The sequence below is a fragment of the Onthophagus taurus genome, chromosome 2 (genome assembly GCF_036711975.1).
Source record: "Onthophagus taurus isolate NC chromosome 2, IU_Otau_3.0, whole genome shotgun sequence".
In the NCBI taxonomy this organism is placed as follows: domain Eukaryota; kingdom Metazoa; phylum Arthropoda; class Insecta; order Coleoptera; family Scarabaeidae; genus Onthophagus; species Onthophagus taurus.
In genome coordinates this window covers 8,254,019-8,278,994 of record NC_091967.1, presented here as the reverse complement: position 1 = coordinate 8,278,994, position 24,976 = coordinate 8,254,019, and the positions used below count along the sequence as shown (strand labels likewise).

The window sequence follows — 24,976 nt, the reverse complement described above, 5'->3', positions numbered from 1 at the left end:
CCATTATCATCTTGTAACTAGGGTGTTCCATTTAAAAATACAAAATTGACCCTTTTTCGGAAAAACTAAAAGCGATAAACAATTTTTTATGCTAAATTATTACAAAAAATAGAAATCGACTATATAATATATATAAATTCGTTTGTAAACCTTCATCAAATAACAATTTCTGAAAAATTGATTCTACGGACATTTGTTGGGCATAGGTTGGCAACGCTGATGACACTAAGTCACCTTAGTGACATTTCTAACCTTTAATTTGATTCTAAAAATAATATAAGTCAAAATGAAGTTTAATAAGGGTAAAAAAAAATTAAAAAAATATTAAAATATAAAGCGAAATATTAACGGTTATAATTTTATTATTGTTAGGTTATCCAACTTGACTCGGTTACCATGGTGATTGAGATCCAAATATTGCAGATGCTTGTCAAAATTCAAATTGAATTTAAGTTTTCTTAAGGAAAAAGTCTTATTTAATTGGTTTAAAAGGCTGTATTTAACTCAAAATTGGTGTATCTAAGGTATTATAAACAAGGTAAATGGATTAAATCAAAAAAAAATTTTAATTTATTTCTCTTAATTAGAATCGATTTAAATTAACTACAATTAACGAATTTGTTATGAATGCGAGATAATCGTAAAGCATTCAAATTGTTTTAAAATTAACAAAAATTAGGTTAGAATTGATAAAAAAATCGGAATAAAATTTTATTATTTTAAGGTTATCCAACTTGACTCGGTTACCATGGTGATTAAGATCCAAATATTGCAGGTGCTTGTCAAAATTGACGTTGAATTTAAGTTTTTTTAATGAAAAACACATAATTAATTGGATTTAAAGGTTGTATCTAATTCGAAATGGGTAAATGAATGAAATTACAAGCAAGGTAAGTTATTTATACTCAAATAATTGATATAACCTGAACGCCAGGAAAAGATTGCAACTTGTTGATTTGTTGTTATTGATTTGAAACCTGATATCTCAGAACAGGAACTAATATTTTCTAATCGTTTTTGTCAATTTTGTTTACACTCACTTTTCAACCTCAACCTCAAAATTTAGAAGAGCTTCGTGAACTTTTAACACAAAAATAAAATTTTTCAAGCAGTTCAAATATCTATTAATTCATGGCATTCAGCAGAGTGAGACTCTCCGGCGTGCTTTAACTCTTCATTGCAAAAAACATACACCCAAACATCATAGAAACGATCTTAACAAGACAAAGCCGGAATCCGATAATTATTTAACTAACGGAATTTAATTTTAGATGGAGTAAATGGTGGATATACACTGAGAAGAACAGCAATAAAGATTGTATGACGACGCCATCATCATCGCAGAATCGAAGGATGGACTACAATGGTTTCTAAACGCATTCAACGAAGCATGTCACAAGGTAAATATGAAGTCATCGCAAAATCACCCATTAGATGCAAAGTTGTAGTGCAAAAACAGATCATTGAGTAGGTATTCCAATTCGACTATCTTGGAATACAAATCAATGCATATAGGAATCAAAAGAACAGTGTCACAACGCAAGCCATAAAGGCAATAAGAGTATTAGCCGTGTTCTAGGTCTACTATTAGTCTAGTTTTAGATGTTATTTAGTGCTAGATTGTTGTATTTTTTATTGAGCTGAAAGTAGAACTAACACTAAACATAGAACTAGAAACGTTCGGGTTTAGCCGGCTTAAAGGCCGCATGGCTAAACCCAAATATTTCTAGTTCTACGTTTAGTGTTAGTTCTAATTCTAGTGTTAGTTCTAGTTTTAGTTGTTATTCAGCGCTAGATTGTTATATATTTTTCTAATAGAAAACGCAACGGTGAGGATAGCTGTCTGAATTTCTATGCATTAAAATTATTCAGATAACGGATTTTTGGCTATAACGGACACGTATTAAAATACTCCGTATTCCGTATACTCCGTTAATTTTGACTGTTTTAAATGATATATTTTTTGGAAAACATTATTAAATTTTTTAAAATTTTATTTACTTTTTTTGTCTGTGCATGGAAAATTTGAAGGCGGATTCCGATTTTCCGCAAACGATGAAAGCTCCGCCTTTCCTCCGGGGTGGCTCCACCCATTTTCCCGGAACGTAGTGACGCCGTCAAAGGCACTGAGATCCCCAGTACAAGTCGGAACCGACGCCGCCGTCGCCACCACCGTCAACGGCGTCGCATAAAAAGTATCATTTTTATTAGTTTTTATCAAAACTCTTACAAACGAACGCACGCGCTACTACATTTTTTTCTCCACAATCTCTTTTTCCTTCTCAACATCCCATCAGTGATTTTTGGTGTTAAAAGCGAAATCGTTTAGTGTTGGTTGTTAAAGTAATCTTAAGTGCGATTTTTTTATTGGTGAAGTGGTGGTCATGAAGGTGAAATTGTTAAGGCATTTGTTTGGAATTTTTATACTTTTTAGTGCAGGTAAAAAAAAAGTTTAATTATTAATTCTCAATGATGGTAATTTTTGGCGAAAGATTTCTCGTTCGAGTTGAAAAAAGTGAAAGCGGTTTCTTCCTACGCAAAAGTAGGTCGTCGTATGGTTTAAGTGCGGTCACTTTGTGTTAAATAATCTTGATCGTTTTTGATTCAAAATTTTTATGTGGATTTTATTTTATTAATGTTGGTATTTATCATAATTTTGAATTAATTGACATTCGCAGATAATGTGTCGCCATCTTTTGATACTTATGTAATATAGTACTTTTAGAGAAGATATTATTAACCAAATTAATTTGTTTATTTATATATTTCAGTTACTTATTCTTATCCTAAAACAAAAAAATTATTTTTACAACGTTTCTTTATGAGCAGGGACAACATTTCGCTTCAGGTTCAACTGCTTTTATACAAGCTGGGAAACATTGATACTCATAATCAACTTCATCGTCTCCATGTTGGCCATGATGATGTCCATGATGTCCATGATGTCCATGTTGGCCACCATTTTCTTTAGCACCTCCTTCTGCGCCAGAATTAAGTGTAGCTTCTTTAGCTTTTTTCCTTAATAAAGCCCTGGGTCCCCAAATTTTCTCTAAATGTTTTGCACCGGCAAATTCACTTGGTCCGCATGTTGGAGGTTTTGTTAAGCACGGAGGAGACCCGTGACATCCAGTTCTTTGACAATCGTCTTGTAAGCCGTTTCTTTTTTCACAATCACACCCAATGTACATAATTCCACCGCGAAGTTCGCGAGATTTACTTTGTGTTACCCGATGAACAACTTCCTCACCTTCATTATGTGATTTTTTATCACCCTTTTCGCCACCTTTACCCGTTTTTCCATGTGGCTTTTTCTCTTTCGGTACTTTATAACAAACCATCACCGGTGGTGGTTCTTCAACTTTAGGCTGGTGTTTTGGTGCTGCACATGGGCACTCACAACCTTCACAATGACATTTATTTTCATGGTGGTGATGATGTTGGTGGTGGTGTTGTGGCGGTGGTAGGATAAATTCACATGCACATGGATAATCTTGCTTAAGCTCATTAGCTATTCCATCGATTACGTTATGGGCGGCTAAATTTCGAGCCAATTCTTCCATTTTAGGACATTTAAAAGACATTTTTATTAGTTATTTTGGACTTTTTAAGTAAAAGATTATAGTCGAACAAGAATTTAGATCAATTTTAAAGATAAACTAAGAATTTTGGATGGAAAGCATTAAAAAGAAATTTTGACAGATCGAAAATAATTTGAAAACTAATTCCATCATTTTGTTTTCATGGTAACCAAGTTTATAATCCAAAAGAATCTTGATCAATGCGTATTTAATCTGATTCAATTTTAAGTTTGGTGATTTTTTTCAAGATCCTATTTTAAGTGATTTGTGCAGATATTCAAAATGCAACACAAACATTATTCATAACTTATCAAGTTGTGTTTACGAATTGATGGTTTTAAAAATAATTTTAGTCATAGTTGGTTTAGTCAACAGGAAAATGATGCAATATCCTTTCTTATTTATTTTTTGAGATTTGTTCGTCATTCCTGCTTCTCCTTCTCCTGTGATACTGAGTTTTAACTGTCTCTTGTACATTTTGCCATTCTTGATACATGTTCATTTCAATCTCGTTGTCTCTACCAGATCGATCTGACGATGTCCGGGGTGTTGTATTTTTCTCTGATTTCTGCATTTCTCTTACGATCCTTTTGCTTCCGCCGTATACATAAGAACGGGCTTTACGCATGATGATTCGGACCTTCTCTTGATTTTCTTATTGTCTTTATGGCTTGCTTTGTGACCGCGTTAACTGCTTGAAATATTTAATTTTTGTTTTAAAAGTTGTTTAAAAATTGTTGAGGTTGAAAAGTGAATGTAAACAAAATTGACAAAAACGATTACAAAAGATTAGTTCTTGTTCTGGGATATCAGGTTTCAAATCAATAACAAGAAATCAACAAGTTGCATTTTTTTTCAATTATTTAAGTATAAATATAAAATCATATACAAAGTTTAGTCTTAATGAATAATAAACATTCAAACATCAATATGACAGAAATTGATTTCAATCTTACCAACTGTTAATCTTGCCAAATGTTAGCTAACTAGCTTCACAACAACTTGACAGAAAGAAGAAATAATGAAAAAATGTTCACGCCTATGCTAGAAGAATCAGCTAATATATTACATCTAACGAAATTGACAAAAAAGAAATTTTTATGAATCGAGATTGTTTTTTTACTTTGCATATAAAGTTGAGGTGAATACATATTCTTGTCTAAGACATGTCTAGATGAAAAAAAAATTCAGAACTCAAACGTCCTTATTCAATCATGACATGGTAGAAAAGTTGTAAAAGTAAATATAGCTTTTGAGCAGACATAAGAATATAATCGAAATGATTCCGACGAGATTAATCTTGAGTTCTTCAGTATTTGGAGCTTGAAAGATTGCAGAAAGCTGTACAAGCTGAAATCTTTGAGCCAACTCAAGTTTATTTAAGAAACCAATTAATTGGTGCGTAAAGTGGCATTTCCGTGGCAAATAGAGAGTAAGATTGTTGAAAGGTCGCAATAACTTCAAGCAATCAGACAGCGTCGAATGCAAGAGATCACTCACAAAATTAAAATTTGAAACGAGAAAATTATTTTTAATTTATGGAAAATGTAGGAAGATTATCGTCGATGCAGTCACTTTGTAGGCAGAGTATTTTTGGCAAAGCATGGTCTCGTTTTAAAGTTGATAGAGTTGTTTTCTGACCTTGGCTTATTTAATTAAAAACCAAAGTTTTCTGGTCCTGCTTTACCCCAGGTCAATTCCTATTGGAGGATTGCAATGCGATGGGCAGCCTTGTTTTAAGATAATATCAATCTAGAACCTCGGCCACAAGCGACTTTGGCTTATTTTATTAAAATATATCATTTTTTAGTGTTGGTTTAGCCCAGAATTATTCCTGCCGGGACATTGCAATGAGCTGGGCAGCTTTATTTTAAGATGACATTAATCTAAAGCCTCGGCCGCAAGCGACCTTGACTTATTTTACTAAAAACAAAAGTTTTCTGGTCTTGATTTATCCCAGATTAATTCCTGCAGGGACGTTCCAATGAACTGGTCAGCTTTGTTTTAAGATTATATCAATCTAGTTTCTAAAATGTATTAATTTCTTTTCTCTATCTAATTAAAATTTGATTAAACATAATTAACGTAAATGAGAGAAAGATTACAAAAAGGGGCGTTAATCCGCCAAAACGAAAGCAACCTTATAGATGTCGCGACCAAAAAAAAAAGGAAAAATCAAAGCTGGGGTGAGAGACAGAGACTTTAGACTCGATCCGATGATGATGTAGTAATAGACTGAAGTGGTTTTATTCCGGGGGTGGTATTAAAATCGAAAAGCGGGGGAGTTGGACGTCTCTCGTTACCGCGACTGGTGGCCCTGAAGCCGCCCTCTTTGCCATCGACATCCCTCTTAAAAACCCCCCGAGCATCTTCCCTCTCTCTCTTTCTCTTTCTCGGACAATAGATGACGCATCGATCGTTTGGCGTATTCATTTGCCTTCCGCCTCATTGCTTTCGAAGAGGACTTTTCGACGAAGAACCCCCTTTCGCTTCATTCCCTCTTTTTTTTTTCGTTTGTGGTCCTAAAACCTTTCCATTGAAACTGAACTTTGGGCGCCGATTTTGTGTGTTTTGCGGTAGGATTCGGCGCTTTGATGATGAAAAGGAGACCTCTTTTGATGTCTGTTTGTCTGGGTGTCTGATTTCTAGATCTTAAAGGTATAAGTCGAGATGCACCAAAAAGATTTATCGTCTTTCTCGTATTCTGGTTCTTTCTGATGGTTTCTTTATCCGATAATTTGTTGCGCGACGATTGTTTCAAATCGGCGTGGCTTAGCGAGTATTATCGGATTAGGTCCCCCACCGTATCTATCGATTCCCCCTTCGGGACGTTTTCCCCCGTTACGACGTTACACGTTCTTTGTTTCTTATCATCTTCGCACATGAGTTCGTATATTTTACTCGTCACTCATTCTTTTGAAATCAAAAACTAAATGAAATATATAAAAAAAAATCTTTTCGTTTTTTTCTTTATCTTATTATGCTGATCGATCCCTCAATCACCATAAATTTTCTTTTCTAATGATATCATTAAATTATTCCGAACATCCCTTCGAGTTCTTCTTCGTCCCTCAGACACATTCTCATTACCATCTTATCGAGATTCATGATCACGATCGAGATTTGTTAACGATAGAGGGCGTGACGATTGTCGTCGATGACGTCATTGTCTGCAGTTTACGGCCGTAACCGAATCAATTTACCGGCGGTGATGATGATGATGATACTCCGTCCGAGCCACACGCTTACAAGGCAATCAAAATCCATATCATATATTGAGTTTGAATCCCTTCTCCCTCATCCAGAGAATATTCCCGAGGGGGTGGCGCCCCCCCTTTTAGCTCGACGTTGCGTAATTTACGATGGGTTTCGTGTAAACCGGGCTTTTCGCAAATTGGTGATCTTGTCTATCGTCAACACCATAAAAGTGATAAAATAAAGATAGTGTGTGTATTTCATATTATTATTTTTATTTTATTTTGAGAAACGATTTCGTTGGGATTTTGACGTGATCCATTGGGGGGATCGAAAAGGGAAATAAAAAGGATTTCGAGTGAGTAGGGCGAATCTCTGGGGGAAGTTGTTTGCGCCTCAAAGTTATCTGTCAATCTCTTCGCGAGAGATTACGTTATACAAAGACGTCTGTCGTCTATGGATAAAAGGGGGGATGGACGTGAAGATAGATCTTTAACCCAACATTTAGACATTTATGGACATCTCAAAATAAAATCAAAATAAAATATCACCAATTTTGTGTTAGTTCTAAACTACAAATAACTTTTTTTTTCAATATTTTATATTAACAGATGCGAAATAAACTAAAAGATTGGGGTGGTACGTGTAAAACTCCCAAGGGGAGAAGGGGTGGAGTGTAGACCGCTTACATTGATTCAGGCTTTGAATTCAAATCCCACGGGAGACGCTGGATACGGGACTTACTCCCGCATAATAACATGATCGCCGCTCGGGTCGCGATCGATATCACCACCAGGTGGCGCGGAGTGAAGGGAGGCATGCGGAGCGCCCCCTCGCCGTCCACTCGCTTAAATAACTGCCCCTATCCCCGCGTTGCCAAGCCGACTTGATTTCCATTGCTCGGCAAAAATTCAACACTTTTTTTTAAGGGTTTATACTTAATCGGCAATTTGAAAAATTTTAAAACGTATTTTTGGGATATTAAAAACAAAAAAAATTGTTTGGTATTTTCATACAGACGATTCTCTATCGATGATATCTATAAAAGGCTTTCATAACTTTATAGATACATCTATCGGTGGCACTTTTAGGTAATACCGGCGAAAATATCGCCATAGACATCGAATTGGTGAAAAGTGAGGAATATATTTACCTAGAATATGCCATCAGGAATACAACTGACATGGGCAACCTTTGGCAAATCAACACACACATCAGACATGCTAATACAACTAAATACAACAATATGGCCAAAGATGAATTTTAGCAAAACATAAATAGTCAGCAATACATTTCATCAAATCGGTGTAACAGTTCACCACATATCTTGCTCCTCGACCAGCAATTTTTGACAAAAAGTGATTCAACCAAAAACACTAGACTAAAAACCAGAAACATTCGGGTTTAGCCGTGCATCTCTTAAGACGGAAACTCAAAGTTATCTACTAGATGAAGCTGCAACAAAAGATTTAATTCATATAGCATTTTGGGATTGTTACCATGAAGTTGCTAATGACAAACCTGAAATAAATAAAGTTGTATTAAATGAAAAAAGTTCTATTTGTTTTGAACTTGATTATTTTCTGCAGTGTGCAGAAGATATTAACCCCAGTGAATGCTGGAGTACTAATAGGTTTTTAATATCCGGCTTTGGTAACTAAGTATCCAGTAGGATTTTAAAAAATGGCCAGATAGGCCGAATAGTTGCCTGATATCCGTTCCACCATTACTTTACACGAAAAGAAGCTAGGAAAAACTAAAAACATTTTTTGACAAAGGGGGTTAAAAACAGAGAAGATTTTCGAAGGAAATACTAAAAAAACGAGATCGCTTAATTTATCGGTTGTTGAGAAGTTCAAGCCTGACAGTTTAGGATGTTTTCGATTCGAAAAGGCATTTATTGGAACGAACGGAATGTCACCCACTCCGTAGAGAGGGTGTTTTGGGTTCTTTTAACCCTCTCACTGTCAATTTTCACGCAATGCTGAAAATAAAGTGAAAAGAACTTTTATTTTAATACATTTTAAAAAATCCACAATCTAAATTGATGATTATTAATATTTTAACACAAGATGGCGCCACTTAACAAAAAAAATTATTTTTAGAGTTTAATTTACAGTAAAATTCCTTTTTTTATTAACAGAATACAAAGTAAATTGCCCATTAATAACTATTTTATAAAAAATTAATATTAAATATTATAAATAACTAACTAAAAAAAATGTATAGGTATTTACTTTATCGACTGATTTGTTCTAACTGTCACTAATTTAATATTTTTAGGTTATTTTTAAAAATTCAAAGTTTTAATGCGATTTTATTTCTTTTTTTCAGTTTTGTGTAGAAAACACTCGGAACCATACTACGGAACGAAGATCGGTAGATTTGAAACGTTCGCTCATAATGTTAGAGGAACCGTATACGCAGTCGATTACCGAACTTTATTCATTCATCGATTTTCGTACGACGGAACCGCTGAAGATACATATTTTTGGGTTGGAAATACGCTAAGGCCAAGTCCACAAGGAAATATAGTTAGTTATCCAGACGAATATGATGGAGAGTATGTTTTATTTATAATTTTTTTTTGCTTCGTTTCGTCTCCTCCTCTCATCTCCCATTAAGGAGCCAATTATCTAATTGACGCCAAGAAGGGATGGATGAAATTTCAGTAAAGAGAGGGGGTGATGAACACTGAGGTGACTTACGCGGATCCGCAACAGCAGACAATAAACTAAACGAATGGGGAGGACCGTAGGGGGTCTCACGCTATATTTAATCAGGGTGATATCTCACGTTGTCGGAGAGCCTTGACGGCTTCATTTCCATTTAAATTCGTCGTCGTCGCCCCCTTTTTTGACCGGTTATCTGCTGTTTGTTGAATTGGAATCATTATTAAGTCTCAAAGCGGAAATGAGTGAACATCATTAAAATTATGTAAACGGAACTTAAATTAAATGAAATTTAAATAAGTCTTTTTTTGTTAAGTCTTTTCCTTGTTGTAATTATAAACGTTTAATTTAATTGTAATAGTAAAACGAAAGTAAATTAATCTTCTTAAAATGTTACACAATACGCTTTTGGTTAATAGAAACGGTTTGTTGGATAAAAGGGGGCCTTCAAACTGAGAAACAGACCGTGACAAAAACAATGACGTCTTCCACTTAGATCGGAAGCACAAGGAGCTTTGGCGTTGAGATTGATTTGGCGTGCTTTTGTATATGCGTCTCTTCTTCCGAAAACTGAGAAAGAGAGGAATAGCGAGCGAGAAAATCGATAAAGCGTGAAAAACGGTTTTAATTTTTATTTCTACTTTTTTTTTAATGTTTCACGCTATAGATCCATTAAGAATAAAAGGAAAATAAGAAAATCTCTTTCCCCTGTTTTCCACGGGGATATCCGGTAATCGCCTTCGCTGTTCCTTCGAGATAAAAACATTTAGAAAGAAACCCCCGTCGACAACTCGACACTAATCCGAGACATTTATTTTTATTATTTTTCCTCTGTTTCTAAAGCAACACCTTTTTATTTAAATTTTTTTTTTCAGGGAATCACCACCTCTCGGTGAATTTAGTAACAGCGATCTTATATTACGACTTCCGGTTGGAATCAGAATTAAAGATATCAAATGGCTATCGGTTTGGTGTAGAAGATTTACCGTAAGTTTATAAACTTAGAGATTAAAGTAATATACAATATCGCAAAAACGGTTAAGTTTAGGTTATGATGTGCTATATGAATTTAATTAAGAACTTCGAGATGAACTTTTTGACTGACCCTGTATACTTAATTTGTTAACATTTTCGCTAGCTATCTTACTTCAGGAAATAACCAACCGTTTCTAGACATAGCAAAAACCCTGTATATTAAGCGCATATTAAATTTGGTATTAACAGAAAAAAGGGACTTCAACCACAGCGAACAGTGATGCATGGTGACGAGTTGCTCTAAATATATATTATCAAAAGTCAATCAAAAGATGGGTGGTTTTTACCATATTTAAGAGTTTTCTGTTAGTTCCCATCCTTCTTAGCACCTCATCATTGCTGACGTGCTCCGTCCAAGAGATGAGAATTAAGGGAAGTAGATGATTTGAGGTGATCCAGAACAGAGGAACATGGAAACATGAAACAGGGCTTCGTCTAGGAGTGGACAACTGATGGCTGAAGAAGAGAGATAAACATATATTATCAAAAGTCAATCAAAAGATCAGTAGCGGTTTTCTATAACATGATAGACAAGTTACCACACGACGAATCAACCAAGCGTCAGGCACAAGATAATACAAGAGAAGTCAAAATGCGTTGTAGACGATCAAAATATGCTGATCGATAAGCAAGATATGTGGAGAACTGTTGCATCAGTTTAAACGAAATTTTAGATACTTGTTATATTAAAGGCTATGAAGGAAATGAATTTTATCGAAAATTTTTTGTTGATTTTAACCTCAAGTATTAAGGTTAGAAATTTTATTACTTTTCGTTTCCTTTAAACGAATTTTCTTAAACTCTTTTTATATAAAATCCTGAGTCAGCAGTGATGTAGTAGAGTGTAAGAGAAGAAGGGTCGGCGTAAAACCGTATCGAAACGGGTCCGTTCCGGCGGCAAACCCCCTTAACAAATGGAATCATCACTCCGTGAAGTATAACTGGAATGAAGGCGCCCCGAGGCGTCACCCCCTTTCCTACCGGCACGCGCCGTTCTTCCCGATCAAAAGGTTTAAATGGCATAAACTCGGCCGGGTTTATTACCGTCCGGACCCAATTCAAAAAAAAATTCATAAAATACAATTCTAACCACCCCCTCATTTTTAACGTTGTATACAGGAGTACACCAAATAATAGCTTTAATTAGGCTTATAAAGATTTAAATTTGCAATACTAATATTTAAAAAAATATTTAACAAATGTCAAATAATGACATTTAAACGTCAAATATTGTATTTGTCAAATTGGTTGCATATCATCAAAGTATATTTTAATTATACCATTTAATTAATGAAATGGGGAAAATTTTGTTATTTTATTTGTGATCTGTGAATGTTAATAGCTCTTTTGGAGTTTTTGAAAATGTTTTAAAATGAGAAATCAAAAGGTACTTACGCCCAATAAAACTTGTAATAAAACGTCGATAAACGCGCTAGAGAACGCGCACAAAATTTTCATTTCCAAAGAGTTTCATTCCCGCGCCTCCGCCACCCACCTACCATACCGACCATTCGCAAATTGGGGATGCGCCTCCTCTACGGTCGCCGCCCCCGCCAATGGGACCCCAAGTTGCCGAATATTGACCTGCGTCGCGACGTCGACTCCAAAATGGCCACTGTAAAATTATTGTATTTATAATAATATGCATCAACAAAAAAAAAGTAATTATACAAATATAGCTACTTATAATATAAATTCGTATTAAAGTTGTTAAGTAAAATTAAAGGCGGAGTTATAATTAGAAATGAATGGGAGAAAATGTGTGTGAGAGAGAGAGAGAGTGAATCAAAGATTCTTTGAATTTTTCAATCCAATGGTTTTGATTGAGTATGTCATTTAGCTTTTTCGTTTCCCTTTTCTCTTTTTTATCAAGGGGTTTCCGGTTTCGTTACTAGGGTGAGATGATTCTTAATTTAGCTTAAGTGGACTTTTTGATGTGCTTGAAAAGTAATGAATAAAAAAATTCCAAAACAAAATTAAAAACTCCACTTCACTCGTTTGTCTTGATTTTGACACAATTACCATCGACAATTAAATCATAGTCACTTTTTTGTAAAAAGGTGCTAGTTAGACAATTTGTTGTGATCTTGTGCTGCGTTATCTGACATTTCTCCTCAAGTCCATAGTTATAGTATGGTTAGGGTTCGTTTTATTCTAATTAAGCCATTAGATTGCATTACTTGATAAAGTTAAAATTATTTACAACAAAAAAGAAGGTGAGAGAGGAATAGCATTCGAAAACTGTGTTTTACAATACCTTCGTGAAGTTGAAAGTGGATCTTTTCAAATAACGGAGTGTGCTAAAATGATTATACAGGGTCGCTGATATGTATGGAAACAGTCGATTATCTCCTAAAGTAAGATAACTAGCGAAAAATGTTAAGATAAAAGTTTTAGTATTTTTTAAAGTCTATTACAATAAAGACAAATTAAATATACAGGGTCAGTCAAAAAGTTATTACGAAACAAAGTTTCAATTTCTTTAATGGAACACCCTGTATATTATTCCATATTTCGGTTCATTTAGAAATTCTAAACAAAATTCATGTAGCACATCATAAACCTAAACTCAACTATTTTTGAGATATTGAACTTTGATGATCATTCTTATAAATTACACAACAAAATTTTAGTCGTCATCAAGTTACCTTTGAAAGTTTTTCATCTCCATAGCAACGCAGTGTCAAAATGTCAAAAAGACAAAAATAATTTGAATAATTTGTGCCTAAAGATAAATTACGTCACTAATTAGATTAATTCTAGTGCTAACCAGCGCTAACTAGAACTGTCACTAGAACTAGCAACATTCAGGTTTAGCCGTCTTAAGAGACGCACGGCTAAACCCGAAAGTTGCTAGTTCTAGGTCTAGTGTTAGTTCTAGTGCTAGTGTTAGTTCTAGTTTTAGTTGTTATTCAGCGCTAGATTGACTAACCCGAAACTTTCTGGTTCTAGGTCCAGTGTTAGTTGTCTAACGCTGAATAACAATTTTATTAAAACTGTCCTTAATTTATACATTGTATAGACAACTCGGGGAATACCCCGACTTTATCTATAAACACGAAATATAGCAATTTTGAGAATAACCCGAGTAAGATTTTATAAAAGTGTTATTAATAATGATTATTTTTGCAGATTAATTTTGGTGAAGTTTTTATTCCTCAAGACCTCGACATACCAAAAGTTCGAATCCTCCCTGAATTTAAACGTTTTGCTCACGGTTTACGTTCGGATAATATCAGCATTCTAGACGCGAAAACCTTTTATATCCCAAACCTCCATTATGATGGCGCTGGTCCCGCGGCTTATTTTTGGGTTGGAAACGGCTCCGAACCGCATCGAATGGGCATTAAAGTACCGAACGAACTAAAAAGTTTAGAACCATTAAGAGCTTATCAAGGCGAAGATATCGAGATACAACTTCCTGGTTCTTTAACCGTTTATGATATCGATTGGTTTTGTATTTGGTGTATTCAATATACGCAAAATTTTGGGCACGTTATGATACCGAAAGATCTTGATGTTCCACCAGCCTTGAATCAAACTAAAATATCGGTGAGTATTAAAAAAAATTTAATTAATTTATTTATTAATAAGTAACTAAATTAATAATTAAATAAAGCCTCCTTGGTGGTACAACCCGGTAAGTACAAAATTTAACACAAAAATTTCAAGATTTATTATCATTTAAGGTTATATTATAATTTTTTTATCCTTTAAAAGACCGTTCCAACTCTTGGGCCAACCAGATCAACATCGAATTGTCGCCAATTTTTGGATAAACGCCTCCAAGTTCGTTGGACCTTATTAGAAGACAAAATCAAGGTTACTTTAGATGCGAGAATAGAAGACGACCAATATGTAGCTTTTGGATTATCCGGTGATCAACATCATTCAAAAATGGTAACATAATAAAAAAATTTTCGATTTTTTCCCTAATTTTACCTTTTTAATAGATTGGTGGTGATGTAACTGTTGTTTTTTACGACACCCATGATGAAATGTTTAAAGCCGTTGATTATTACATGTCAACAACTGCGCAATGTGATGGAAAAACAGGTGTTTGTCCGGATGAGGTAATCGGGGGTCGAAATGATGTCGTTTTTATTTCCGGCGAAAAAAGCGATGGTGTCACCTCGATAACTTACACGAAACCTTTACAAACGAACGAAGCGGTTAATGACCGAGCGATTCCAAGCCGTGGAAACGTAAGTGTTATCGCAGCAATTGGACGATTAAATTCAAAAGGCGAAGCAAATGCTCATGATCCAAATGATAAAACAATGGAAGATGTAAAAATCGATTTCAGTCAAGTTTACGAAGCGTGTCCCAGCATTTACGATATATTAGATGAAAATAAAACCAAACCATTCGACATGAATAAAATTTCGGATAGATCAACGTTTTATGCAAAAATTGGACCTACTGGTGGTAAGAAAGGTTACTCTGCGATTACGGGGTTACCATCGTGGGGTATTTCCTGGTACATTGATGGGTTACTTATACCGGAATTAACTTTGGTTAGGGGAAAAACTTACACTTTTATCGTCGAGGGCGGTGATGATTCAACGAATAAAGCTCGTTATCATCCGTTTTATATAACATCTTCCCCGGAAGGCGGTTATGGGCAAAAATTACCTTCGCAACAAAGGAAAGAAAAATTATATGCAGGAGTTGATTTCGACCAACAAGGACATCCTTACCCCACTGCGACAGGAAGGTATTGTGAATATGCTCATATTACCGTTGATAGAGCCGAAGAATTCGATAAATTCGAAGATTATAAACAAACATTAAGATTGACTTGTGAAGAAGGTGAACCGGGGATGTTAAATTTTACAGTTCCAATTGAAGCACCCGATACACTTTATTACCAGGTATGATTATAATCATTTTTTTACATAACATATAAATTTTGTTGTTGTAGTGCTATGTTCATTTTAATATGGGATGGAAAATAAATGTGGTAGACGCAAGTTCAACATCAGTTCATTTACCCTACAATTATTTAATTTTAATAACTCTGTCTGCTTTAACGGCGCCATATAACTCGCGAATTTTCTAACATACAAGCGAAGCCGACGGACAAAAAGATGGGGTAAATTAGATTGAAAGAGAATAATATTTTTGAAGAGCGAAAAAAAAATGAAATGGTAACGATGACAATAATAATATACAATAATAAAGAATATGCAACAAAATGAAATGAAAATTAAAAAAGGAGTCAGTCCATATCACAATGTTAATTATTAATTAAATAATTAATCGATATTAAAAATATAGTTACTTGGGCATGGTTATATTATGGGGCGGGTTTATTACGGGGCGTATTTACGTCATTTTTTATATAAAAGAAATCTTTTTTATTAAATATATGTATAATTCTAACGTATAGTTGAAAAGTGATCGGCGTTTTGTCTTTTGACGAGATTAAATCGAAAATGAATAAAGATGGTCAAATCAATTATTATTAAGTCAATAGAAAAACTATTTGGGTGGTAATAACGTAGTGTCCGATCGATATTTCGATGTCTTTCTTAAAATTGGGATTTCGAATAAATTCATAACACACTATTGCACTACAGCCCATTATAGTCTCGATTTGGGCTAAATTGTAATTCTGCACCTGCAGGGTGCTCAAATCCTCTCTAACATTGTACATCCATCGTCCTTTTGGCCGTCTTCTTGATCTCATTGTGTGGCATTCTACACACGTGTCGCACCTCAATCATTGGGCTTTAATCCACGTTGATAGTTCTGGTCCTTCCTGTAGTTCTATTTTCTCAAAGTTTAAACCTGTTTAACAACTTTTGGTGAATTTTATTGAGCGCCCATGTATCAGATTTATACCTCACTACAGGGTGTTAAAACAAGGTGCTTGTTAGAAGTTTGGAACGTAGTAGTTTGCCCATTGCAAAAGCTGCTCTATTACCTGCTAGCTAGTATTCGGGCTTTTATCGTTATCGATGTTTTTACTTTGATTTATGATGGAGCCTAGATATATAAACTGATTCACCAATCTAAGGTTGTTACCTCCAATCTGTATATTTACAGCTCCCTGTTGAGGTAACTTACGTGCTGTTACCATATATCTTTTACCATCGTTTAATTATTAGCAAGATTATTCTTCTGCATTTTCAGCAAATCAGGTTCACCCCCTTTTTGAAATTTTCCGTCTTCGCAAACAATTTAAGAATGGCCTTCAACAGGTTTCTCAAAACAGATCTCGACCAGGAAGGTTCCTTAGTGCTCATGATGTTCAGAAGAGTCAAAGTCTAGTCAGAAGAAGCTACATTTTGTTGAAAATATGGTTCAAGTAGGAAAGTTCCTTCTACATCTAATTGATTTTTGAGAACTTTAGCAATTAGTAATTTAATAGTATTTCCAACATATCCAAATAGGATTCGCTATTTAGATTTCCATTGATAAACAATCCCTGAATTTTTTCAGGATACTTTCTATAATCAGCTGACGGTTTTCGCCATTCCAATATCTGTAGTTATATTTACAAATCCATGAAAATAAAACGTATATTTATCATTAAAGTAAGTACTTTTTACAAATACATTGTTATTTTTCTGTCAAAATTGTTTCCCTCTTTAGCCATCAAACTCTTCTTCTTCACTTCTTCCTCAATTTGTGATCGTACACTTCTGAACATAGGTCTCTCTCATCCTCTTGCAGAACTCTCCCTGTTCTAAACAGTTCTGAGCTCCAATCAAATGATGTGTACGGGTTGGTTTTCTTTTCCCAGTTTAATCATTTACACGTTCTATGTTATTATTTTGACACAACAGAGATGATTAAGACGAGATTTAACAAGACAAAGCAGGAATTTAACTTGGGAACAAGTTCAACATGAGCAAGTTTCCACATAGATAGATCAAAAATCAGAAAAGTTTGCTTCATGCTAATAAATGTAAACCAGCGCTGTTATAAGAATCTCTCGCTCCCTCTCTGCACTCATTGGTTGTCCACTCCTCTTTCATATGTGTCTGTTCGTTTGCCCTGGGCCACCTTAAATCATCTACTTCCCGCAATTCTGTTTATGGCGTCTATCCATCAAGCGTGGTCTTGTCTGGCTGCATGATGCCACTTTTCCGTTGGATATTCATTTCTGATTCTAGCTGTTAAGCTGATACCAAGCAAAGCTCGTTGATTTGCTCTCTGGATGACCTTCAACTTTGCACTTTTTTTGGCAACGCCATGGTTTACTTCTGTTAGGATTTCGGTCTAAACATGAGTATCGATCGGACACTAAGAATAAGTACTTTCATTAATTAGAAAAGTACATTTTTAATCTAAGGAAACGTAAATTTTACGTATTTAAAGAAAAAATTGTTGCGCAGACATTAACACTGTATACAAATATGTATATCAAAACGAAAAAAAATTTGAATGAAAGAAAGACGATTTTTTATAGGTTAATGCCTGTTTGATAACAATTTTTTTGATATATTGTGCACAAATCGACAATAAATATCAAACAAGATAATAAAACTTAGGCGTAATTAAAAAAAAAATAATTAAATAAGCGTTCTCTATAACTGTGTATACTTTTATAAAAAATAACCTTTTATCTAGGCATTTAAGAGTCGCTACCCCGACTTGATATATTAAAAATTAGTATTAATCAAAAAAATCTATTTTAAATTAATTTTTAAGAATGTTATATCTTGTATATTTGCCCACAAAAAAATAACCCCCAAAAGTTTAAAGTTTTTTTTATTATTGATTATTGCGAAACTATAGTTTTATTTGCACCTCTAGTTCGTTTTACGGACAGTAAACTGTCTAAACCTGCCAAGTAGTTATTTAGCTCATAATCTTTACATACAGGGTGCGGCAAAATCATGGACTAAATTTGAATAAAACGCTTAGCAATAGTAAATTAATTTGTTGATGACGTCATAACTTAAAAACAACATCCTAGTACTTAGGCCAGTCTAAGTATGCCAGTACCATGTCCATAAATTCTTCGTTAGCCATATTGTACGTCATAATTTTTATAAGCTTTAAAGTTATTACACCATTTAAATGACACAAGCGTACTTAAACAACAGTTGCAATGGTTTATCACCAATTAGTCATTATTTGTCATGAGGAATAAAACCCCAAGTTTATGTGTATAGGTTGAGAATCACCCTGTATATATTTTCTTCCGTGAAGTGTTTATATACATCATATGAGACAGTTACATACTCCTAGCGAAGGATAGTAGGGTTAATATTTGATGGGTTATTTTTTTAAATGGCAAATTTTACAATTTAAAAGTTAAAATGATAATAATAATAATAACAAAACGTCACGCAAGGCTGTTTTTTCATAACTGACAATAAAAAAAAATGAACGATAACATAACATATATAAATACTATTATATTTAAAAATAAAATGTAGTAGCTCTTAACATATCCGTGGTTTCCGAGCGATTTACAATCTTAATTTGAAAAGGTGCTATTTTAAATGAAAAAAAAAGGTCAATTAATTTAAAGATTTGTTTCGTTTCTAAAATTAAATTTTACTTATACAAAACCTTTTCAAATCAAGATACTAACATTTATCTTTATATAACTATACACCTTAACCTTAACGAATAGTATTATACTCATATAGTTGAGCTTTTGAAATGTTTTACGTGATCTTGTAAATAACGTAATTACACTATTATTACTAAAGATAATAAAAAAAGAGTCGTTAATTTTTACATTTTACTTGATGAGTAGGTTGTAGAATTTTCGATGGAGCTCCAAACTTGTTTCGTTCGATTGTGATCGGGTTGATTGTTTAATAAATTGTTAAATAACGGTCGTGTAATGTTGAAAATAATTCTAATAAGGTTGAGTTCAACATTGGAGTGCCTTTTGTATCATAATCTCCACGATTTTTCATTTTAAATGAATCGAACTTTTTGTTTTGTAAAATTTAAAATCATCTCTATGTCTATACAGCTGTTTTAAAGGTTTTACTTATAAATAAACTTGATGTGAAAAAATATTTGTCTTTTTTTAATCATTATACATTTAACATTGTACCAAAACTTTTTTGAATCCTCCGTACATGTTAAAATAGCAAAACTCTAGTGGTGCCATCTGTGCCGAACGTTTTGAAATATAAAAAATTAATTTTCAAATATATATTTATTATTTATATTAAATAATTATTAATAATCTTCATCTCAATCATTAATAAGTACATGAGATATATTATAATTATTTCGTTACTTTTTAGTCATCTAAATTGACAGAAAACAAACGTCAAAATTTATAGGTTATGTACCCAATCAAATTAGTTTTCAAATTATTCTCCCAATAAATACGAAAACATTAATATTAACGTATTTAGAAGATGAATACCAACTCCTTCGTAGGCGATTGGGAGGTAAGTCACCATTAAATAAAACCCTAAAAAGAATTAACCTCAACCCAAGCCATAAAATTTATTTTTTTTAAGGTGGTTACATACGGACATATTAACGCCCCTGAAATACAATCGGGACTCGAAGGGTTTTTATTTCGATTTAATAAATATTTCTTTTCTATTTTGATTTATATTTTAGTGTTCGATTTAGGTTAGATCGTACCGGTGATGTTATTTGGACCGTTTCCGATGAATTAAAAAGCATCCCGCTGTTTTGGTGTGATACTTATGAAGTAGATTACAGCATATTAAGATTTGGAGCCTATGCGGGTCATGTTATTGAATTTAATGTGGAACCGTGTATTCCAATAGATATGATGATATTACGATGTGAAGGTTGGTGCATCATGCAATGTAACAGAATTGAAAATGAGCCCCCTGAGAAGTATATGATGTTACCCTTTGTACTAATGAAAGCTTTAGATGAAGGATACTTCTCCGATTTAACAATCACTGCTTCTAATAATAAGAAGGTATCTTTAAAAAAAATATTTTTGAGGTTATAATTTATTTTGTGGGTAGTTTGAGGTTCATTTGTGCATTTTACAACTTCTCGCTCCTGATATATTATGGGAAAGTGATCCTTCTCCATTTACTGGGATTGAAGAGCCAGTTATTAACACAATTTTGCATTATTTGTATATGGAATGTTTACCGAGTGATGAAGATAAACGTACGATTGAAGCCGTTCGAGATGTTTCAAAAAATTATCCTTGTTTAAGTAAACTTGTTGATATGTGCGAAATGTATATTACAAATATGGCTTTAAAACAACAAATTAATGAATTAATGAACGATCTTCATAACAGTATGGATCAAATTATTGATTATTTTACGGCAAAAAATCCAAATACATCCCCCGATTTAGTAACAAATCCTGCAGAGTTATGTTTCGTCATAAAACAATCTATAAGAGATATCGCTGTTAGTAAGTACAAACAGATTTATTGTTATATAATTCATTTAAATTTCCTTTAATTGTGTAGTTGCGGCTAAACTTCTTGTCCTCTGTGATACATTTGCAAAGAGAAAATCAGTTTTAACAACGGATGAAAGTAACAACATCATCAGTTATGCCAAATCAAGATTACCAATATTTTTATTACAACTTGAAAGGTTATTGCAAGCTTTGAAAGTTACTTTCAACAAAATGACTGTTGCACAAAAAAGAGAATTAGCTGTTTATTTAGTTCCAGAGGTAAAAATAAAAAAATTCTTTTTTTGAGGTTAAAAATTTGAATTGTCAAATTAAAATGTCACTTTGACAGCAAAAAATATTTTAGGTTAGAAATTTCATTTCACATGAATTTTGATATTAATAATAATATGGAATCTCTTTTTTTTATTTAAAATATTGGTAATCCATTATCACTTTATATTAATACAATACAACATCAAAAGACTTTATAATCAGTGATAAAATCGATTCGAAAGCAACTATAAGTTTTATAATGCAAAATCATTTATAATAACGTTTAAATAATAACTTACGTCAATGTAAAAGAAAAGAGAATAATACTGAGTCAGTTATAAGCATTTTTAAAAACAATTAACCACATTGTAACACTAGATATAACCTCAAACCAAATATCATGTTGTAATATATATATATATAAAGTGATAATGGATTACTAATATTCTAAATAAAAAAAGAGATTCCATATTATTATTAATATCGAAATTCATGTCATTAAAAATAATTTGAGAAATGAAATTTTAACCTAAAATAATTTTTGCTGTCAAAGTGACATTTTAATTTGACAATTCAAATTTCTAACCTCAAAAAAGATTTTTTTAAGTATAAAGTCTATTATACTTTATTATCTAGTATTATATACTTTTCTTTTAGGTAGCATCTTCATTAAATTTATTGGTTGTGATAACTGTGGATGTTGAATCGAAATTATCTGAAATTGTTAATTGTTTATTTACGGAAGTTAAAACGAATGAAAAGAAACTTTCTGCGGCTGATGTTATAGGGAGATCTTTAAAAAACGTTTTACATCGAAGAGAAATGGTGAAATTAACCGACATTCATTATCAAATTAAAAAAAATATTCAGATGTTTATGAATTTAAAGTAAATTCTATAAAAAATTCTTTCATCCTAAACAATTTCTGTATTTTTATATTTTTTTAAAGGAGTGGTTTTAATTCGTATACAACAAATCAAAAAATAACTGCTATATCTCGAAATTTGGATTATCTAATAACCGAGTTGAGGTTTTTTTTGATACGTTTGGACGAGTTTAAAATTGCATTTGAAGAAAAATTTCATTGGGGTGAATTTAAATATTCATTTAAATTGCTTACTAGTGAAGTTGTAAGTTTAAATTATTCAAAAAATAATTTTTTTTTAATAAACAATTTTTTAGTCTGGTGTTCTTCAACAATTAGTCGCCCATAAATCAATCGTGTTAAATTTCATCCAAGATTTATGCAACAAAGTACAACGTGAGGCATTTACTCAATGTTTTCGAACTTTAGGACTTTTAGATCAAGAAGAAACTTCGTCAAGCGATTTAAATTCAAGTTTAAATGTTGGAAAATTTATTTTAAATTGAAATATTTGTTATTGCTGTCTTATTTTAGTTGGGATTAAATTTACTTGAATCGTTTTGTTTACCGCCACCACCAACAAAAAGCAATTTGGGTAAAATGGCTATGCAACTATTTTTAAATGGCACAAAAACTGATATGGAATTTGAAGTAATTTGTTCCCCCGTTTCCGAATTAGACGATTTAGAAGCGAATCAAGAAGAAAAAGTAATTATTCCAGCTCACAGAGCAATTGTCGCCTCTAGATGTGAATGGTTCAAAAAGGCTTTAACATCGGGAATGAGGGAAACAATCGAAAAGTAACATCATAATTATTGTAATTAAATAATTATTAATTCTTCGTTTTTTTAGAAAAATTACGATTCATGATACGAATCCAAATATTTTTAAAATCTTCCTCGAATATCTTTACAGCGGCATTTTAAAGCCAAGCCAATTAAATAATGAGCAATTAGCTGAATTATTACTGCTAAGTGATCGTTATGAATTGGATTCCTTAAAAGTGGCATGCGAATATGCTCTTCAATCAAATATCGATAATGAAAATGTTATGTCTTTGTTGAGTATTGCAGATCAATTCACAGGAAAAGTTTTAAAGGTTTCAAAACAGCTAAAAATTTTCATTTCGATTAAATATAAACTAATACTAATTTATTTCTTAGAAACGTTGCTTAAGTTTTATATCAAGAAATCATCAATCAATTGATCGCGAACTTTACTACGAACTACCAAACGCCCTACAAGTGGAAGTACTTCAAATTATCAATTCGTCGAAACCAAGACCTGATCAAATGCGGGTTAGAACTGGTCTTTGCTTTTTACAGAAAGGAATATCAAGTTTACGTTTAAATCAGGTATCTGATTTTGAATTGATCTTTTTTTTATACAGCATTTTTAATTTTAATAGAGTCATTCTGAAGAAAGTTCTGATGAGGAAGATTTATCTTTGGAAGGTGAAAGACTGGATGTGTGCATTGCGCAGTTAAGGGGTATAATTGGAGATACCGCCCCCAGAGATCGATTGGTACATATTGTTTTAGCGGCTGATTTTGATTTGTGCAGGGCGATTAATTATTTTTATTCGCGAGATTATGAAGATGAGTAACATTGTTTTTACAAAAACTAATTTAAATTATTAACAAATCTCGTTTTACTTTATTTATTGAAAATGTATTTGCATTTCTTAATTATTTTTTAAAGCAGATATTAAATTGTGATTAAAAAACATTTAACTCGAAAAAGTATTTAATAGATGTAATTAAAAAAAATAGAAAATAGCAAAAAAAAATAATAAGAAAATATCTTTATATTAATTAAAAAATATTTTAGTTATTCATCAAATTTTAGTCAATTTTTAAATAAAATTATAATCGTGATTAAAAAGACGATAGAAAATATTTTTCCTCCTTGAATTCACCTTTTTCTTGTGAGTGTGCGTTGTTATTCATAAACGAGTTATCACGTTTCATGTCTAAACTAATAATTATTACATTTCACAAGTCACAAATTGTGTTTATTGGGCACCTTCAGTATTTGTGCTAATCAGAAAAAAAAATTACAGTAAAAGAAACCTTTGATGTTGTTGTTGAAAATTATTATAAAAAATACAATTTTAATCCACATAGTTTTAAAATGATTTATGATTATAACAAAAATAAACCTTTCTTATCCTTCACATCCATTATTAGTTACGTTATAAGTTGTTTTTAGTGGTTCTGAGGTATACTGTAATTACATATTAACTTTATGCACGCATAAAGTTTCTCTTTTGCAATTATGGCGTGTATTTCAACGATATTGCGGCCTGATTGACAGAAATCAATATTACGTAAAGTAACACCGCGTGGTTTGAGATACAGTAAAACCTCGATATATCGGAAAAAATATTTTTAAGTCATATTATTTATATTATCTATTTAATATATCAGTATATTTATATATAACTATTCGCGCTTATAGTTGGAATCCAACTTGAGTTATTCCCCATTGCTCTATTCCAAGTTCAAAGATAAACCCGAGGTATTCCCCGAGTTGTCTCTACGATATATAAATTAAGGACTGTGGTTCTAGTTTTAATTGTTATTCAGCGATAGATTGTTGTATATTTTTATTGAACTAACAATAAGAGTGGGACTAATACTTAGCCGTCTTAAGAGATGTGCGTCCTCAGACTGCTTTTCTTAATTAAACAGTTTGATTATGAAAGTTATGTATTTTTCTTTTATTGTTATTTAATTATAATTGAAATCATTCATCTGGCCAACCTTGGTGTGCATTAGCTCTGAGTGCAAATGTGGCAGTTTTGCATCACAGTGTATGGGTCGGTTTAGATTCTACCTTCCTTGGCATAAATATAAAGCCACGTAGACTGAACGCAATGATATAGATAGCTGTCAGAATTTGTGTACATTCAAATTATTCATATAACGGACACTATTCCCCGTATTAATCAGTTATATCGAGGTTTTACTATAATATTAAATGTAAAAAATAAGAAATATTAAGAATAATTCAGAAAAAGG

At 32.7% G+C, this 24,976-nt stretch overlaps 4 protein-coding genes across 5 annotated transcripts in view; 2 read left to right on the top strand and 2 right to left on the bottom strand.

Moving 5' to 3' along the window:
• LOC111427495 (facilitated trehalose transporter Tret1-like) overlaps window positions 1-24,976 on the bottom strand; it is a 37,408-nt gene that overhangs the window by 6,535 nt on the left and 5,897 nt on the right. Inside the window, exon 2 of the mRNA XM_023062667.2 lies at window positions 11,876-12,095. The gene's annotated coding sequence lies outside the window, so the exon portion shown is untranslated. The remainder of the gene's footprint in view (window positions 1-11,875; window positions 12,096-24,976) is intronic.
• Window positions 2,190-19,473, top strand: LOC111427494 (protein Skeletor, isoforms B/C). Of its 2 annotated transcripts, XM_023062663.2 has the most exons (8): window positions 2,190-2,439; window positions 9,108-9,336; window positions 10,321-10,432; window positions 13,613-14,032; window positions 14,100-14,120; window positions 14,201-14,380; window positions 14,434-15,354; window positions 15,405-19,473. In XM_023062663.2, exons 1-8 carry the CDS (start codon window positions 2,385-2,387, stop codon window positions 15,540-15,542), a joined length of 2,076 nt encoding a protein of 691 aa, XP_022918431.2. In that variant the 5' UTR covers window positions 2,190-2,384; the 3' UTR covers window positions 15,543-19,473. The 2 variants fall into 2 exon arrangements, with proteins under 2 accessions (XP_022918431.2, XP_022918432.2); XM_023062664.2 differs by lacking the exon at window positions 14,100-14,120 and having other exon boundaries at window positions 2,191-2,439.
• LOC111427501 (uncharacterized) lies at window positions 2,746-4,367 on the bottom strand. The gene has a single exon (XM_023062675.2). The coding sequence runs from the start codon at window positions 3,579-3,581 to the stop codon at window positions 2,820-2,822; it is 762 nt and encodes a 253-aa protein (XP_022918443.1). The 5' UTR covers window positions 3,582-4,367; the 3' UTR covers window positions 2,746-2,819.
• LOC111427493 (uncharacterized) lies at window positions 19,715-24,078 on the top strand. Its single transcript, XM_023062662.2, has 12 exons — window positions 19,715-19,857; window positions 19,930-19,982; window positions 20,036-20,369; window positions 20,419-20,824; window positions 20,883-21,094; window positions 21,746-21,975; window positions 22,038-22,218; window positions 22,271-22,435; window positions 22,488-22,753; window positions 22,806-23,052; window positions 23,117-23,308; window positions 23,362-24,078. Exons 1-12 carry the CDS (start codon window positions 19,825-19,827, stop codon window positions 23,557-23,559), a joined length of 2,517 nt encoding a protein of 838 aa, XP_022918430.2. The 5' UTR covers window positions 19,715-19,824; the 3' UTR covers window positions 23,560-24,078.